The following is an 18,042-nucleotide window of genomic DNA, read 5'->3' on the forward strand; positions in this document are numbered from 1 at the left end:
AATAAAAACAGATAAATTGAGGCAGAGCTGTAAGCGTAACATACTTTTACCAAAAGCTCCTCTTTTGTAAGTGGAAAAAATACACAACCGCTCCAAGGATATGTATCACCTTGGTGAAGATCTGATCAGATGCAGTACACAAGGATGTGCCTAAGTGCTGGGTCATGCCAGGGAGCTGGCTGACCTGTTATCTCACTGTAGCAGTTTATGACCTGAAGCTGATAGTTAACAGAGTTCATACTTGTGCCAGAATTAATCATAAAGCTGCAGTAAGAAGAAGGCATATCCCCTGTCTTTTCCTTATAATTTGGTTGATAGCTATTAGCAAAACCAACAAAAGTAGCAAGGATCATGCTCGTTTAGTGGCATCTTGCCCATGAGAGAATCGTGCAGCTTGGTCCTGGTGAGCCACATGGGGTCAGTGCCAAATTTGATGCTGATGGGATGTGAGCTAGTATCATTATTCCCTGTCTTTGCTTTGTAAATGGAGGTAAATTGTTTCTGTGACACTAGTAGAGACAAGATGTGGATTCATCTTTGCATACAGTTGTTGCATACACAGAAAGAAAAGAATGAAGTTACATGGCTGGAAAGTAAGAGATTAAGAAGGAAAATCAGTCATTGCATTAAACGATTGCAATTTGTTGCTTTGTAGCTGTCTCACAATGCAGCAAGTTCATGATGCAGCCACTGGTCTCTTCCCTGTACTTCCCATTACTAGCTTCACAGGAAGCTAGAAAAGAGAAACTCACCATGTACTCAAGAACGAATGTTAGTGTCTCCTTGGCCTGGAAAATGTCATGAAGCAGTACAATGTTGGCATGTTTCAAATGCTTGAGAAGAGAAGCTGGGGAAACACAAAAGGAAGATCGGCGTCACCACTGCTGCTAGTAGTGGAAGGAGACAGTACATGGAGCAGAAAATAAAAACTTAGGGTAAATATTCCAAACTTCTGTGAGGTGGCAGATACTGGTTCTGGAAGAGCTTCTTAGAGAAGCAAAAATTAGTGCTCTGGGCTTGGCAGGAACACATCCCACCCTCAGAAGTGTGATCTTGACTCTCAGAAATAGCTGTCCTCAGCTGTCACCTTCTCAGCTGCGGAGAAACCATTTCTTCAAGGCAAATGCTGAGAGGCAGGGGCTGAGAAATCCAAGTGCCAGAATGCAGCAGCCCAGGGCCACCACCACTGAGCTTCGCCTTCCTTCTGCCATCCATCTTCTGACCTGCGTCCTTAGCAAGGCCCTTAGTCTGGGGAAAGGTAGGTTTCCACCAGCTTCTAGCTTTTTGTGCAGAAATCTGCCCAAAGAAGTCCCTGTAGATACTAGGCTGAATTTAGGTCTGTGCTTTGAGAAAACATATCAGTCACTTTCATAGAATCATAAACTGGTTTGGGTTGGAAGGGACCTTAAAGATCATCAAATTCCAACCCCCTGCCATGGGCACGGACACTGCCCACCAGCCCAGGCTGCCCAAAGCCCCATCCAGCCTGGCCTTGAACACCTCCAGGGATGGGGCATCCACAACACCTCTGGGCAACCTGTTCCAGTGCCTCACCACCCTCATAGTAAAGAGTTTCTTCCTAATATCTAATCTAAATTTACCCTCTTTTACTTTAAAGCCATTACCCTTTGTCCTGTCACTACACCCCCTGACAAAGAGTCCCTCCCCAGCTTTCCTGTAGGCCCCCTTTATTTGAAGGCCGCTCAGAGCCTTTTCTTCTATTAGGGCTGAACATCCCCAGCTCTCTCAGCCTGTCTTCATGGGAGAGGTGCTCCAGCCCTCTGATCATCTTTGTGGCCCTCTTCTGGACCTGCTGTAATAGGTCTGTGTCCTTCTTGTGCTGGGGGCCCCAGAGCTGAACACGTGGCTCCAGGGGGGGACTTAGAAGAGCAGAGCAGAGGGGGAGAATCCCCTCCCTAGACCTGCTGGCCACGCTGCTTTTGATGCAGCCCAGGATACAGTTGGCTTTCTGGGCTGCAAGTGCACACTGCCAGCAGTGTGCAAGTACACATTTCTCCAGTTTCAAACTCAAAGAACAGAGACGAAGTCACTGACTAACCAGTAACTTGTTGGTATTTACACAGCTTTGCCAGGTTTTGCCTATTGGCCTAACCATCTATCAGCAAAGCCTGAGAGCTGCTCCAGGCTCACCCTTCCTTGCTGATTAAAACCAGTTTGAGGTACTGTCAGACCACACAGTGGTACTCATTTTTCCACATAAGGCATGGGCCGGCAACCTCATTTCTGCTGAATTAGCCAAAGTGCACAATACAGATTTGGGGTTGGCAGTGGGAGGGCAAATGCCTTTTTGTCCTGAATGAAAGCTGCTTTTTGTTTTTCAAGCACTCTGCAAACAATATTCGAAGGGTTTCATGCTGGCAAAGCAAATTTACACTGGATTAGCACTTTGCATCTTGTGACCATAATGATTTCATCTGGTTCTAAAAGCCTTATGGCCAGGTTTAGTGTATTAACCAACTGTGGCCTAAGTGTATATATCAGTTCGGAAATTGCTGAGCAGTATGGGATTCCTGATTCAGCACGAGCACTGGAAACAGCACAGAATGTAAATTAGCTCTTGCACACAGCTCTGTGCTGCTGCAGCTAAACCGCTGCTGGTACTGCCACTAGTCCATTCAGCTACCGCTAATATTTCTCCGGGGCACTGCAGTATGAATCTTAAATATGCACCTCTGCATATTTCCATGGCATCTAATTGCATATGAACACAATAAAGATACTCTGGCTGTATCACAGAGCCTATCTGCCATGGAAAGGGACTGCTAACCTGCCTCTGTGGTACGTTGAAAATCCCTTATGACCAGACTGAGCTGTTGCTCCAGAGGAACAGTACAGAGGATCCACAGAAAAATGGAGAATTCAGCCCCGTGCCTGAATCAGGCCCCTGGGAACTTCTCCTCACTTGGTTGCTTCTACAACCCCCTGCTGGGGTGTCAGGTGCTACAGCTAGAACTGAGCTTTAAACGCATTTTGGCTCTGTGGGGCTTCCTGGGGTGAAGCGGCTCTTTGTCAGTGGCGCGCCATTCCTCCAGGGTAGCGGAGAATGCTCCACATGAATAAATCTTGTGCTTTGTTTGCACTACTGACTTACATTGTAAATTTGAGGTGTCAGATGCTGCAAAGCTCAGTAGTACACAAAAGATCTATTTAAAGTAGACCCTTCAAGGGATCACCCTTGTTTTCTCCTATAACGAATGAAGTTAAGGTTCTCAGTCTGTCCAGCAGAGCATGCTAAAGGGGTGCTGATCTTTAGAGCATCGTTACTTCTGTGTAGATAAAGCTTTTAAGGCTTATTTCACTGGTGGGCTGCAAGTGTAAATTCAGAGCAAAACCACCAGAGGAAATGAGTGTATGGGAAACTGTAGCACAAGCCATTCTGTAAAGAGACATTCAGCTACCTCTCTGCTTTCACTCAGAATTGGACTAAGGACTTTGTAAACTTTCTTATCTTGATTTCATTGGTATAAACCTGGACAGGGTCCACTGACATCTGTTTTTTCTGAGTTTCACATGGAGTTGACTGGTGTCAGAGCCCCTCTGTGCTAGGGCTGCTCTGAATGCTGGCACATCTGTCCTCTGACACTCCATCTCGGTGACAAAATCTACCCTATTTTTGAACTGCAGTAAGAAGTAGAGAACTAAACATGCGTGGCCTCCTGCATTTAAAGCTCTCACTAATACCAGACAGCAGAGTGGCTCAAAGGTTGCATATTTCTGTGTAAGAAAGAAACTGGATTATGGTCCTCTTGGGATTGTAGCACAGATGAAAATAGAAGCCTTAATCAAGCAGGCAGTTTGTGAACTTGTGTCTGTAGGGACACATAAATACATTTGACCAAAATCAGGCACTTTAAAAAAAAAAACAAAACATTTCTTAAAGAAATTGAGAAAGCTGCACTTTGCCCAGTGCTCTCTGAAGGTGACCAATAGAAAGCATTTCTCACCAGGCTGAAACAGTAAATGTTCGTAAGCCTTGGTTTTACTGAAAGTGTTTATCTTTAAGCTGGGATGTGTGATGTCCAGGTATCAGCTATGTTTTGCTAACACCAAGCAGAGACTTCTAGTCTATGGCTGCCCAGTGCAAAAACTGCTGTGCTGTGTTAGTTCCTAGGGGACCTAGCTTGTGGAAGTGCCTGCTTTGCTTTGCAGTTGTAAAGATAATAGCAGTGTAGCTGCATCTGGATTTAATCTAGTTCACTTCAGGCTTCACACTTCAGGCCTCTAAGTTGTGAGGACAGTAACTGTGGCTCTGTGCTGGCTCTGTGCTGACTGAAAGGAGGACAATTCACATCTCTGCCCACAGTCTGCGCATCCCTGCCTCTCCACACTAACACTTTGCATGTGTTGCAGTTAGGTGTTCAGAGCTGAGCAGAATGAATCTGAGCCTGTTTCAATATTGAACACTGACACAGCAAAAAGGGATTTTTAGAAATTATTTACTCGGCTGAGTGCCCTATGGACTCCTTGTTGATACGCAATGAACATTTCTGTCAGTAGGCAACTCTGGCAGAAGGGCTGAGGTAGGGGCCAGGGCAAGCATAGGAAAAACCGTCTGCTGCCCCTGTGGCTAATGGGACAATGCCCATTCCTCTTTTTTCAATCATGTAGTCTGGGGTGGGGGTTATGCATTGCATGATAATGACTTCCTCCAGTCCCTCCAGGGATTTCTTGCATCCAGATTCACCAGCCTTTGAGCACTGGAACTGTTCAGGAACTCACTGCAGTGAACAAGTGTGACTTGAGTGCAGTTACATCTATACAAGCACACAGGGTGAGCACAGCACGTGGCAAGGTTAATGCCAGGGAGGCGAAGTGTGTGACAGAACAGAAGGCGGGTGAGTCCAGCCCTGCTCAGGGCAGTGTATTAATAAAGGTGTAGCCTGTCCCCAGCACCGTCAGTGCTGCAGCACCCAGGGACAACTCTGGAGAGCACATTTGACAAATGTCAGCATTGGTGTCATTTCTATATTTATTTTTATTGCCTGAAATATGGACAAGGAGGGGAGGCTTCTCTGTCCTACACAGCCATAAAGGGTCTTGCTCGCCCCTGGTGTGTTTGACAAGGATCTTGATTTCTTACCTTCCCGAATGGCCGTAAAGGGCACTCCCTCCTCTGCTTGCAGCCTGATAACTTTGAGTGCCACCAACTGGCCATTGATCCTGTCAGGTCAGAGTGAAAGGTCACACAAAGCACCTCAGTGTTTGGCATGATGACAGTATTAATGACCTCCCAGGGTGCTCCACATTCACCTGAGCAAAATTTTTAGGGCTCACTTCCCACCGAGGCCAAGCTTAGAAAAGCATTGCAACCCCCTCCTTTTGTCTTCTTCAGCAGCAGAATGGGACCAGCCCACATGGCTGGAGCAGCACCATTCTGCTGACCAGCTATTGCTGGAGTGTGGCTTTGGTCAGTGTTCCCACTCTGCCCTGTCTCAGCTTCTCTGCTCCCATGTAATGGCAACTTGCCCTTGCCCCATTTTTTCCATCATGCAGGAATCCCTCATTCCAAGGAAAACCTTCGCTCTGTCTCAGGTGCAGGCAAACAGTCCCCTGGCACATGGCCGTGCAGCAAAGTGCCCTGGTGGAGCCTCCACTGCTCAAGTGGAGGAATTCCCTGAAAAAAGTTGGATGGGGCTTTGCAAATATCGTGGTGAAAGGCAAAGCCAGACATTTGATTTGCCTGTATTTTCCTACAAGTACTCTGAATTGCTCAGCTTCGAGCTCATTCTTATGATTCCCATAACTGGTAAGCAGGGGGAATGGAATAGTGCCACTGGTGGCCCTTGCTCACCTGCTGATCCCCTTGCAAACAGTTGCACTGGATCCTTCACACAGCTCCTCCAGATGCACATAGGATGTGGCAGCTCCAAACGTAATGCCTTGTCTCTGCTTCATGAAGAAAGTGGCACGTATTTCAGATTGCTGCGCAGAACAAGAAGCTACTGACATGTCATTGAGCAATCAATTGCCTATTCATGGTTGGAATAATGATAGGATGAAATACTTTCTGTCTTTCTTTGGGGATGTCGCACACTCACCCATTGGAACCTGTCCACAACGTCCTCCTCTTGGAAAGGACCAGCACAACCCCCGGCCCTCCACATCCTGCATATTCGACTCTGGAGAGTGTGGAAATGCTGCGGCTGCAGTGAGGGCACAGGAAGGGTTGCTGTGGTTATATCCATCAGCTGGCACAGGAAAAGAAGGCAAACCCTCTCTCTAGCGGACTGTTTATTGATGTGGTTCTTTCCTTTCTCCTTGACTGCCCTGGCTTGGAGCACTTCATTTCCATCTCCCTCCCCATCACTGACGTATCTCAGTTATCTCTGTATCTCTGGCTATTTGTTTTTATTTTTTTTATTTGTTACTCTCTTCCAGCAGCTCCACAACCCGAAGCTGCCAGGCTCGGTGCTGTCTCCTCAGCAGCAAGCCCCAACGCTTCGCGCTGAGGGGCCGCGCCTCGCAGCTCCCGGGGCCGCCCCGCGGCCACTTCTGTCCCCGCCGGGGACCCGTCAGCGCGGCCCGCCCCAGCCCCGCCCCTCCTCAGGCCCCGCCCCGCGCCCGTCAGCTGCCGGGCGGCGGGGCGGGGCGGAGCGAGCGCGGTGCCGGGTGAGTGAGGCGGGAGAGGTGGCGGCGGCTGCGCGTGGCGCCCGCCGGGGCGGGAAGGAGCAAAGCGTCGCGCGCTGCTCGCCCTGCAGTGGCTCCGCGCCGCCGTTACCCGCCCGCGGCTTCGTCCCTCAGCGCGGGGCGGCCCGGCCCGGCGGCGGGAACAGGTGTGGGGGGCGGGCGGGCTGCTGGCAGGGCCCCGCGCGGCGCGGGGAGGAGGCGGCCGCGGCCGTTCCTGCGCGGTGACTGGGTGAAAACAGCAAGGGCCGGCCCCGCAGCGCCCTGGGGAGGCGGCCGGGCAGGTGCGGGGCGAGGAAGGTGCAGCTGCAGGGGGGAGAGCAGGGAAGGGGGCTGCTTCATAACCTGTGAGCCTCCCGCCTGCTCGGTGGGTCTTATCAGTGAGGTGGTGGAGCAGGTGTCTTCCAACAGAGGTATTTTAAGCTGGTGCGAAGAGCTTTCTGTGTTGCTCTTTTTTCCTCACTTTTTACTGATAACGTTTTAAGGCCATCACTCGCGCACTGGAACTGGCGTTAAAAAAGCTCTGAGCCCTCATCTGAAGGGGCGATTGCTGTCCTGTAACAGTAAGTTGGGTTGGCTTTGCTCTGAGCAGATTTTAATCGCACAGTGTTAAAAATAGCGATTGTACCTAGTTGGTGGTGACCAAAACTGAAGGGCTTCTTGAGTTGGTAACGTGTCATGTAGAAACCACAGTTAGCACTCGGAAATGGCTGCAGACATACAGGAAAGATGAATATTGACAACTTAGCTGTGAACTAGGAAGCTTGGGGGTAGCAGCGTTCAGAAGCTGTGCAGATAATTTTGTACAATAAACTTGGCCGTCCTGTCAGTGTAAGTTACTGCTGTGTATGGTGCAATGAACTTAGATATTTGGACACACGTTTTTTAGGAAGTAAACGTGTCAGGAAGTTGTAAAAGTATTTGTAGTTATCTATTAATTGTAGTGGGTAATTGGGCACGTGATGACTATATTTTGGAAAGCAAGGGGCGTACGTGTTGTTTCTGTTCAGCCTTGAATATGAGATTCCGTTTATATCTATGGTGCTTGCTCCTGAGCAGTCAATGTCCAGTGAAGGACACGGTCCCATAGTAATCAGAGTAATGTTTACGCCAGGCCGTTCCCTGCCATAGCAGTAGTTATAATGTGATAGTGTTTGATTTCTGGAGAATTTGAATTAGCAATCTGCTCTGCGAGTGGAAAGTATGACATCAGCGTCACGGTAGTGACCATCTGTTTGTAACACAAATCTGTTTCATAATTTGGCTCTATTTGGAACTCTTTGCAGTTTCGTTCTTGTGGTGTTGAAATTAAAATGTGGAAAGTAAGTGGGTAGGCAGAGCAGTGCAGGTATCATACCAATCTTTCCTACCAAGAGAATAATGTATAGTAGCTGATTGTTTTTATGTGAACGTTAAACGGTATTACTTAAAAGCTTAGATAATTTTAGTGGAAAAGAAATAATGTATTTGTTAAGCTGCAATATAGTTTATATAAAAGTGTTATTAGGTGAAAGTCAGCTAAGAAAACTGAATGATTCAGTTGGGAGAAAGTGACTTAGTTTGTAGCTGTGACAAAATGACTTATTTTGTGTTAGCTGAGAAATGGCAATAATATTCTAATGTACTAGGAGTGAATGAAAACGTAGGCTGAACTTGATAATGACTTTTAAATGTCTTAGAAATGCATCGTTAATGGAAAGTACACCGTTTAACTGTTGTTTTCCCTGTTATGCATAAATGCTTAGTAATGCAACCTTAACTGTGAGCTGTTTATGAAGAAAACAAAACATATCGCCACTATCATACTGCTTTCTTCCCTTCCAGTCCGCCTGCATTGCAAATCTTGTAATCATTTCACAAATGGGGCCTTGAAGTAAGGTCTTGCAAAACAGCTAATCAGTTGCCTGTCTTAATTCTGTTTTGTTGTAATTGGAAGTTTTGAGAAGTAATATAATAAGTTTTGTGCAGTGCACACTCGCGAGAAGGAAAGAACATCTTTAAGCCCTTAAAAAAATCACTCAATTATTGAAGCCAAGGATTTTAGGACTTATTTCATACTCAGATATGTTGATACTCCAACCTTATCAAAGCTCCCATCTCTTCATCAGATTTATTGATGGGTACTTATATATGAAGCTACAGTTGCTCCCAGAGAATTGCCAGCATCTTCAATAAAATGAATTGTGGAGCTCTGTGTTTTTGAATTGGCTTTAAATATATATACTCTGTATATATAAATCACATGGACCTACTGCACGCAGGAACACATCACAAAACCACAAGTTCTAGAAATGTTTCTGTCTCTTTTGGTGCTTCATCGACACCTCTCTTACTTAAGTGTTGCGTAACAGTTTATCTTTCTAAGACTTCCTCTGTTAATGCTCTAAAAATTGTTTCCTTTTCTTTGAGGAAGAAGGGGAAGAAATACCTGGAAAGTGGTGTCTTTCTGGTGATAAATGGGACCCTGTTCCTAGAAAGTGCCTGACTTATGCACTTTGCTCTTAAAAAAAACAAACAAACAAACAACAACAAAACACTATGATTTAGCATAATATTATTTTATTGTATTAGTTTGATTTATTATAATTATTTCCATGGAATCTTTTATTTTGAAATATATTCTTTGCCAATTCTGAAGCCCAAATCACTCTTTCGGTATTTGGAAACTGAAAACTTTTGCTTTGAGATGTGGCCGTTTGTCTGTAAAGGTCTGTTTGGTACTGTTTTATTCAGAATAGTTGAGTGAAAGTGTTGTAATTTGTGTGAATTATTTCAGTCGTTTATCGACCTGATGATTATTATCTGTAAGTGTGAACCGACACTTGTCTGTATACAGATTACAGCTTTGCATATAGTGTCTCTTGCAATCAAGACAGAATGTACTTTACATGTGTTTCCTCTCTGTAAGGGGTTCAGGCATTCTGGATATTTTCTTGGAGATGTGTTGCTGTAAAAGGCCATTGTGTTAAATCATTTGTTTTCTATTTTTGTTACAGTAGATATCAGACAGCAACTATAATACAGCAACATGGTCTAAAGAATTTGTCTGAAACTTACTTCATTTCAATAAATATCATCACATATATATGTCAATATTATTAAAAGTTTTAATACTTCATCTAGTAATTCATCTGTAGTGTCACTTTTCTTACAAGATGATAAATTCTTCATGAAGATGGAAAGGTGTGAGGGTGAACTTTCAAAATTCAAAATCTGAAAGAGTAAAAGCATAAATAGTCGCTGCTTGTTTTCTTCATGCTGGTTTCTGTGGTATTATCTTTATTGATACTCTGAAGAAATGTTTTGAATTCTTCAAGTGGATTTCTGCATAGGCTTTAATAGAACTGTACTATATTATATACAGTATGTGATCTGATTCAGGATGAAGGCTATGAATTAAGTTCTTAACCATTTGCTCATACAAATGTATTTGCCATTTATAAATTTAACTTGAGCATAGAGTTCTTAAGCTGAAATTAGATAATTTATTCTGCTTTGCTTTTTGAGGGTGTCCTGAAAATTAGAGATGTTAATTTCTGCCTCTGAACTAGGTTTTGTTCAGTCTGTTCTTACAATAGACCTATTGTGAGATGAGTAGGTAGGACAAGTCTGGCTGTTTAGCTTCTGTCTGCCAACTCTGTGAGTGAACTGAACCATTCTTGTATTGTGGAAGTGCATCGCGATTTTACATGTGGGTTTTACACATGGGATCTAGTGCTTTTCTTCTTGTTTTGTGGGGTTGTGTTTTTGTTTTTTAAGGTTAACTGTATTTGCAGTTAAATAGCTGGTTTGTTTGTTTTACAGTTTGTGGAGATTGTATTGTTCCTTTTGAAAGAGGAATGATTTGGTGGTAATGGAGTGCTGCCACTGACAGATGGACTCACAGGAAAGAAGGTGAGTGAGCAGCTAGGTGAAGCCACAGAGGCTCCCAGCAGTGTGCCAGCTAATGATCACCCTGTAAAACTATTAAGTGGTGTCAACATACTCTTTATAAAGAGTATAAGTTATATACTTATAAGTATAACTTATAAGTTGCAACTTAAGCTGAAGGAGAGAAGATTAGTTTAGCTTGACTTTCAGTGTTTCTGGAACACTCAACTTATTAGAACAACAACTTGTTTTATCAGTTGATTATTGAAACGTGTAGATGAATAGTCATGGCTGGAAACATAAAAGTAACATTCTGTGGTGAATAGTAAAATCATACCTGTTGTCTGTATGTGTGAATTTTGCTTTTGGATTAATAGTCATGCAACAGACTACTCTTTTGCTCCTTTTTTTTTTTTTTTTTTATGTTAAGAGACGTGATGGGTTTGGTGGTTTGGGTTGGCAAATGGGTATCTTGTAATAAGGCTTGGTATATAAATGTGCATACTTGGTGTACACTGGTCTCTGAAGAGTTTTTAAATGGATAAAAGCCAAAGTATCAGGCTGTAAGCTAAATTTAATGCACAGTATGTTGATGAAAGCTTTATACTATGTTATTTGGATTACATTACTTCACTGAATCTTAGATGAGTTCTTGACTGTCACCTTCTTTTTCCACACAAGGAAAAAAAAAAGAACAAGAATTCCATCTTTTGCTAGTTATTATCATTTTAAATATTTCAGCACCAGGTTATGTGAAGGTATTCAGCCTATGCACTGCAATGAGCAAAACTTAATTGAAAAAAATCAATAGTCTGCATGAGTAGTGCCTTATGGCTTTTGAATGTGCTACTTCTGTGTTATACACAATGAGACCTGTCAGAGTAGCTTTTTCTGGCTTTGCTTCAGTAATGGAATGCATTTGTTGTTTTGTGCCCTTTCTTATAGGCAAACACGGCTATTCCATCAAAGCTCTTTCACTACCTTTTATATTTAACTTCAGCTATATGTAAAGCTGCAAAAGCTGATTTATGTAGGTAATAAATGACTGCTGCCAAATAAAGAGGTAATCCTATTTTTTCCCTGCAGGGTGTGTAAGAATCTGTTCTGTATAAAACTGGAAATGAATTTGAAGAAAACTCTTTAAACATCAGTATACAGTTTCAAGTTAAATTAAAATGACTTTTCTTTATACCAAGGGACTCCACAAATTATTAGAACTATGCTTGTCAAATACCAGAGAATTTCATTCTGCTGAATGAGAGAAGTTGTTTACCGAGCATTCAGACCAGAGCTTGTCAAGTGTTAAAGCACCTTCGGATAGCTGCAGTCACTCCTGGGAGGCCAGATACTTTCATAGAGTTTCAGGATTTTCTTTTTTTTTTTTTTTTCTCCTCCCTCCCCTTTGGTTCAATTGATTTGAATGACTGGCTCATTTAAATCTGAGAAATTCACTTAAAGAGCAAAGCTGTTTTTTTCCTGCCTCATAATTTCACAAAATTAAATAATAGAAAATATGAATGAAAGCTAATAACCCAGAAATGTTTCTTCTAACATTGTAAGAGTTAACATAAATCTCTCTATTTAGACAGGAACAGAGCTGCTTACATGTAAATAGAACTGATGCAACTATCTCCTCCAGCATATGCACGGTGGCAGAGTTGTGTATTAATTTGATCCCCTTGCTGTGAACAAGTACAATATGTAATCAGCTGTACTAATTGCAAAATGTATGTTTAAAGTTACTAGTGGAAAGATCAGCTGTTTTTCTGGTTGGTAAACTGCAGGTGAAAACTAAAGCTAATGCCTTCAAACAAATGTTATTGAACCTAACAACAAAAATCATCTAAGATTACCAAATTGTAAATCTGTTAACTTCATGAAATTGAAGCTAATACCTGAACTTTGAAGTCTTTCCTATGTATGCAAAAAGCAAACTACATCTTGCACTATCACTGAAAACTTCAAGCTGATTCTGTTTCCTCCAATATTTTTGTAGCTCAGAAGAGGCAGAAGGAGCCAAAGAGAGAGGCCTGGTCTATGTTTGGAAGGCTGGTTCCTGCTCTGTAACTCCAGAACGGCTTTTGGGTCTCAGTGGAAAGACTGTACTACAGGCATCCCTTGGTACAAATCATGGCTTGCTTCTAACAGAAGGTAATAAATATGTTAATTTTAAAGATTTGCAGCAATAACTAACTTCAATTTTTCCAGTCTGTCTTTGAGACTGTTTCTTTGATTGTATTTGTAAGTCTCATGCACAACTTTTGAATGCTTAGATTTTTAACGTCAGTATTTCCTTCATAGTTACAAGGCTCTTAAAACTGTGTTGGAATAAAGCTTAGTTGCACAGTTTGCTTTCATACTTTTTTTTCCCTTTTAACAGTAGCTCTGGATTTCCTTTTTAAAGATAGCAATGTAGTCTGAACTGCCTTAACTCAAAATGGTATCTTTTCTTCCAAAAAGACAGTACAGCAAGAAGTTGTATTGATATGTAAGAGCCTTGTTTTTCTGTGTGCTTCTGATAAAAAACATGTATCTAGCAGATGCATTAGGGTGAATCTAGTTCGTGAATGGTCTAAAAAAAAAAAAGCATGTTTAAATACAGTCCATTTAAGTGTTTGTGTAGCTTGGCCCTTAATTGCACTGATCAACAACTGGTCTGCAGTGGTAATGAATTAACTGGAAGTTGCTTCTTTATTTTCCCTTCTGAACTTTTTGAAGGAAAAAGAATTTAAACTGTTGAATGTAACTGGGCTTCAGAAAAAGATTGTATTGGTTACCAGTTTGTCGGTGAGCCTGCTATAAGCATCTCTTACCTACCAGAATTGAGAAAGATCTCCGGTGTTTCTTTGGAATGTGTTTCTTTAGTAATTAAAAGGACTGCCTGCGTGTTGCCTTATGAGTGATGTTGTTTGTGGATATGATTTGCCATTTTTCTCTTGCTGTGAAGACAACTGTTCATCTTTAAAATAGATTTCTGCCTTTCTTGAATTGGCATTGCTGTGACCTTTTCAGGTGAAAATAAATATTGGAGGAGCTACAGTACAACACCAAACAGTAGTGTGTGTCTCAACCTCGTCCCTCCCCTTTCCACCTGATAGGTCGATCCTGTTTCACTGTAGGGTAGCAGACAGTACAATTCAGTGATACTGGGTGTTGGTATGGAGAGAGAAGCTCTCTGTGTTATGGTCTTCAAGAATGGCTATCTGTATAGAGTACATAGCAGGGAAAACTCGAAAGACTGAAGTATAAATTAAAGTTGCATACTGCTGTGTGGTATGCTGTGCTTTCCCAAGGTGACTTTTACTGCCCATGAAGAATGTGACCATTAAGAAATGGTGTATTAGGTACTCTTAAGATGTTTCTTCTGTAGTTTCTATTAACAATACTGTCTTCTCTGAGCAGTTTGCATTGGTAAGACACATTGTCTTTGTTCATCTGTGTATTTGCTGTGAATTTGTCCTTTCCTAAAACAGAATAAATACATTTGAATGTAGTAGAATTTTTAACAGAGAAGTATTACTTGGTTTAACAGTGAACATGTATGCAGAGGGTGATGTTAACATTGATATAGAACTTAGAAGCAGCAGTAGCAGAGAGCTACTAGCAGTTTTCCTGTATCAATAGCCATAATTTTGCTGATCAAGGATTAAGCTAAAAACTGATTTTTATCAGAAACTCTTTTCAAGTTTTTCTGTTGGTTTAACTTCATTAGAATCATGCTCTTTTTTCCTTTTTTTAATAGGTGGAGAAGTTTACAGTTTCGGAAAGCTACCCTGGAGATCAGGACCAGAGGAGTTGTGTGCTAAGAGTCCCATTTTAGAAAAAGCTTTGCTTGGGCAGCATGTTATTACAGTGGCAGCTGGCAGCTTCCATAATGGAGCCGTGACAGAAGGTGGCGTGGTGTACATGTGGGGGAACAATTCTGCTGGCCAGTGTGCAGTTGCTAATCAACTGTATGTGCCAGAACCACAACCCATCAGTATTTCTGATTCTGAAACCAGTCCTCTGCTGTCAGTAAGGATTTTGCAGCTGGCATGTGGAGAAGAGCACACACTGGCACTATCACTAAGCAGAGAGATATGGGCTTGGGGGAGCGGCTGCCAGCTAGGTCTCATAACAACAACTTTCCCAGTGACAAAGCCACAGAAGGTAGAACACCTGGCAGGACGTGTTGTGCTCCAGATTGCTTGTGGAGCCTACCACAGCCTGGCTTTGGTACAATGCCTCCCTGTGCAGGAAATGAAGCCTATTCCAGAGCGGTGCAATCATTGCAGCCAACTCCTCATTACCATGACAGACAAGGAAGATCACGTAATCATTTCAGATAGTCACTGTTGCCCACTGGGTGTAGCACTGGCTGATAACCAACCAGAAAACCACGTCTTCTGTCCTTCTTTGGAGACCCTGGAAGGAAAAAGTGTAACAAGTAGCCAGAGTGAAGACTGTCAGAAACCACTTGTGGAAGAACACAGGCTTGTTGCTTTAGAATCTGACGGAGCAAGTGTGCTTTCCAGCAACGATGGACGGGAAGATAGTGGAATTTCTAGTCCTGGAAATACTCTGTTCACCGACAAAAAAGAAGTGAAAGAATATTTGATCAGTTTATCAGATCACACGTTAAATGAGACCCTGGGGAAGAATGCCTGCACAGAATCAGAGCAGGTTGGTAGCTAGTAACTTGCTCTTAACATGCTACAATTTACATGTAGCATGTAAATTTACATGTTATGCTTGATGTTCCTCTTTTCACAAATGAAATATTCTGTTAGTTTAATGTAGCTGTGATATTCCTATAGTTTCAAAGTGTTTCTTTTCTGGGATGGTTCTTTTCTTTGTAGTGGAAGAGATTTTTTGTTGAGTTGTAAACCTTCAATGTAAGCATCTGTGACAGTACTGTAGTCTCATTTCTTTATGGTCCACAGTACCAAAGCCACGTAAGCCTATTTCCCATTCTTTTCTCTAGCCCTTTTGTGTTGTATGGGTTTCCCATTTGTGTGAGACTTGACAAATTTGACTTCAAGGTAAAACTTCCTTTTCTATACATGGAATGAGTTCTTCACAAACCTGATTTCTCAGTGTTAAAGTATTGAACAAAAGGGTTCTAATGTTAATCATATAAGGCTGGCATAACTGTATAAACAGGGGTGAAAAATGCTTATATATTACTGTTATGTGTGATGCAGAAAATAGTTCAATGTTAATGTTTCAATGGTGTAGCAGAACAGTAAATTAAAACTTCTTATTGAGCGGCAGCAGATGTTTGATGTGAAGGTTCAATAAACGCTGTTTCCAGCTCCCAAAACACTATGATATACACCATTAAAAAAAAAAAGGGGGGGAGGGGAATATAACACAGAAGTTATTAGATCAAAATGTAATCCAAAACTATGTGGTGCTGTCTAACGGTACTTAAACAAGTATTGGATGATTTGTTGTAAAGTTAACTTTGGTAACTTTGCCACTGTGGCCCAATATGCACAATTCTGTAAGTTTCTTGTTACTTCAGATGCTGAGTGTGTATCAATGTCTTTAATGCATTTTATGATTACAGCAAGAAACTTTTCACAATGGTTCTAGGGAGTAAATTTCAGCAGCTGATAAATAGTTGCTTTTTTGTTATTGCCATTGCATGCTAAAGTAAGTATTAAAAACAAAATACTAGAAATTAATTTCATATAAACACCATCTGGACACAGTTTTCCTTTCTTTTGCTAACACAAATGCATTCTAGCAGTTGTGAGCTCTTTGGGATCATGCAACTGTTCCTGCCTTTAGAAAGTGACTGAAACTAGTAGTTTCATGTTCTTTAACTCCTTGTTCCTCACAAGGTTTCAGGAATAGTAGTTTGATTAATGAATGTGTCTGTCATTGTCCCACTGTTACATGCTGTCTGCTATATTTTTACCTTTTTCTTTGGTTTTAGCCTTCTCAAGAAGAACAAGTTAGTGCTTGTATCCCTGGGCCTCCAGGTGCAAGCACATCTGCCTTAAACAGCTTGGTGGCCTCGTGTGCATCAGCAGTTGGTGTGAGAGTAGCTGCTACGTATGAAGCTGGAGCCTTGTCTCTGAAGAAAGTAATGAACTTCTATGGCACACCTTCAAATGATTCAGGATCACAATCTGGCAGCGGTTCCCCAGGGCCTGAAGCTCTGAAAGACAGTCGAGAAGAGCAGGTCAGACTGGAATCCATGCAGGGGAAGAAGAGTTCCAGTTTAGTAGATATTAGAGAGGAAGAGTCTGAAGGAGGGAGTCGAAGACTTTCCCTACCTGGCCTCTTGTCACAAGGTATTTAAAAAAAAAAAAAAAAAAGAACAATCACACAAAAAACAAAGGACTTGAAAAGTTACAATAGTGTGGATGGTTATAACTGATAAAATAAAAGCATTTATTGAATTTAAAGGTGGAGGTTTTTCTGAATTATTATTTTAAGATGGCTGGAGAAGTAAAGACTAGCTAATGCTGCATGTTAATAAAATGAAAAGCTTGGTCGGCTTAGGATTGTTACTCTTTGTTAAGGTAAGGTAAAGTGGGCCAATTTTGGTAGTCTGGGTATTTTCTAGCAAAGTGACAGCAAACTATCTTCTGTAGAGATCATATAGCAGATGAAATATCTGTGGCCTCTTAAGTCCTGCAGCATGGAGTTGGTTTTGAGCCAGGGCACTAGAAATATTCCAGTTTTCCTGCCAGACCTCAAAGCTGGTGACCTTCTTCCATCACCAATTTTAGTGGTGTTAATTGCTCGGAATGTGTGGTTACGTGGCTTTGTTCAATATTGGTCTTGGATATGAGGAGAGACTTTAGGAATTGGAATACTGATGTTCACTGCAAATATTTATCATTTCAGAATATACTTATTTTATATATAGTTCTGGTTTATTCAGTGTAACTGCATAGTTCTCATATGCCTGTTATTCTTCAATAACGAGTAAAGAAAATTACTTGGGATCTGTCTACTTTTAGTGCATGCACCATGTGCATCAGTACGCTGTCTTCCTGCACATCAGTCTCTGGTCTCAATCTTAAGACCTCTTAAAGAAACCTTGATACTCCTACTGTGTAACATGTAGTCTGTGTAAGCGATATGTTTATCTAAAATGATGATTTTTTTTTCCTCTTGGCATGTTTTCAGTTTCTCCTAGGCTCCTACGGAAGGTAGGGCGGGCAAAAATGAGGACTGTAGCTCTGACTCCAACTTATAGTGGTGAGGCAGATGCTCTTTTACCATCTCTAAGAACAGAGGTATGGAGCTGGGGAAAGGGGAAGGACGGACAGCTAGGACATGGTGATGTTCTGCCAAGGTGAGATGTTTTTTGATATATTTCATTTTTCGGTATGTCAGGTTATATCTCCTTAGATTTGGTCAACTGCCTTGCATTGCTCTTGTTCTTTGAGGTGTTCTGACCTAAGGTCTTCCAAGTAAAATGTCTTACGCTGTATTGTTACTGAACTTCAGTTGGAATTTCTCTCTTGTAATTACTACAAATTTTAGTGATATTTTGATTTGTCTTGTCCAAACTGGGGTGAGGTT

At 42.1% G+C, this 18,042-nt stretch overlaps 2 protein-coding genes across 8 annotated transcripts in view; one reads left to right on the forward strand and one right to left on the reverse strand.

The window, feature by feature from the left end:
* Window positions 1–6,531, reverse strand: part of CDK15 (cyclin dependent kinase 15) — a 33,799-nt gene extending 27,268 nt beyond the window's left edge. Inside the window, exons 1-4 of the mRNA XM_072040421.1 lie at window positions 6,060–6,531; window positions 5,813–5,943; window positions 5,102–5,181; window positions 753–847 (exon numbers count right to left, since the gene is read on the reverse strand). Coding sequence (XP_071896522.1) covers window positions 753–847; window positions 5,102–5,181; window positions 5,813–5,943; window positions 6,060–6,206 — 453 coding nt within the window. The 5' untranslated portion in view covers window positions 6,207–6,531. The remainder of the gene's footprint in view (window positions 1–752; window positions 848–5,101; window positions 5,182–5,812; window positions 5,944–6,059) is intronic.
* The window catches only part of ALS2 (alsin Rho guanine nucleotide exchange factor ALS2), a 216,680-nt gene that overhangs the window by 170,688 nt on the left and 27,950 nt on the right, over window positions 1–18,042 (forward strand). For 3 of the 7 annotated variants that reach the window (XM_072041083.1, XM_072041084.1, XM_072041085.1), the window contains 5 exons: window positions 10,450–10,539; window positions 12,512–12,666; window positions 14,258–15,177; window positions 16,439–16,799; window positions 17,644–17,812. In XM_072041083.1, the coding sequence (XP_071897184.1) occupies window positions 10,520–10,539; window positions 12,512–12,666; window positions 14,258–15,177; window positions 16,439–16,799; window positions 17,644–17,812 (1,625 nt within the window). In that variant the 5' untranslated portion in view covers window positions 10,450–10,519. The other 4 variants (XM_038181986.2, XM_038181991.2, XM_038181987.2 and 1 more) reach the window with 3 other exon arrangements.

Source organism: Anas platyrhynchos, chromosome 7, assembly GCF_047663525.1.
Source record: "Anas platyrhynchos isolate ZD024472 breed Pekin duck chromosome 7, IASCAAS_PekinDuck_T2T, whole genome shotgun sequence".
NCBI classification, from domain to species: domain Eukaryota; kingdom Metazoa; phylum Chordata; class Aves; order Anseriformes; family Anatidae; genus Anas; species Anas platyrhynchos.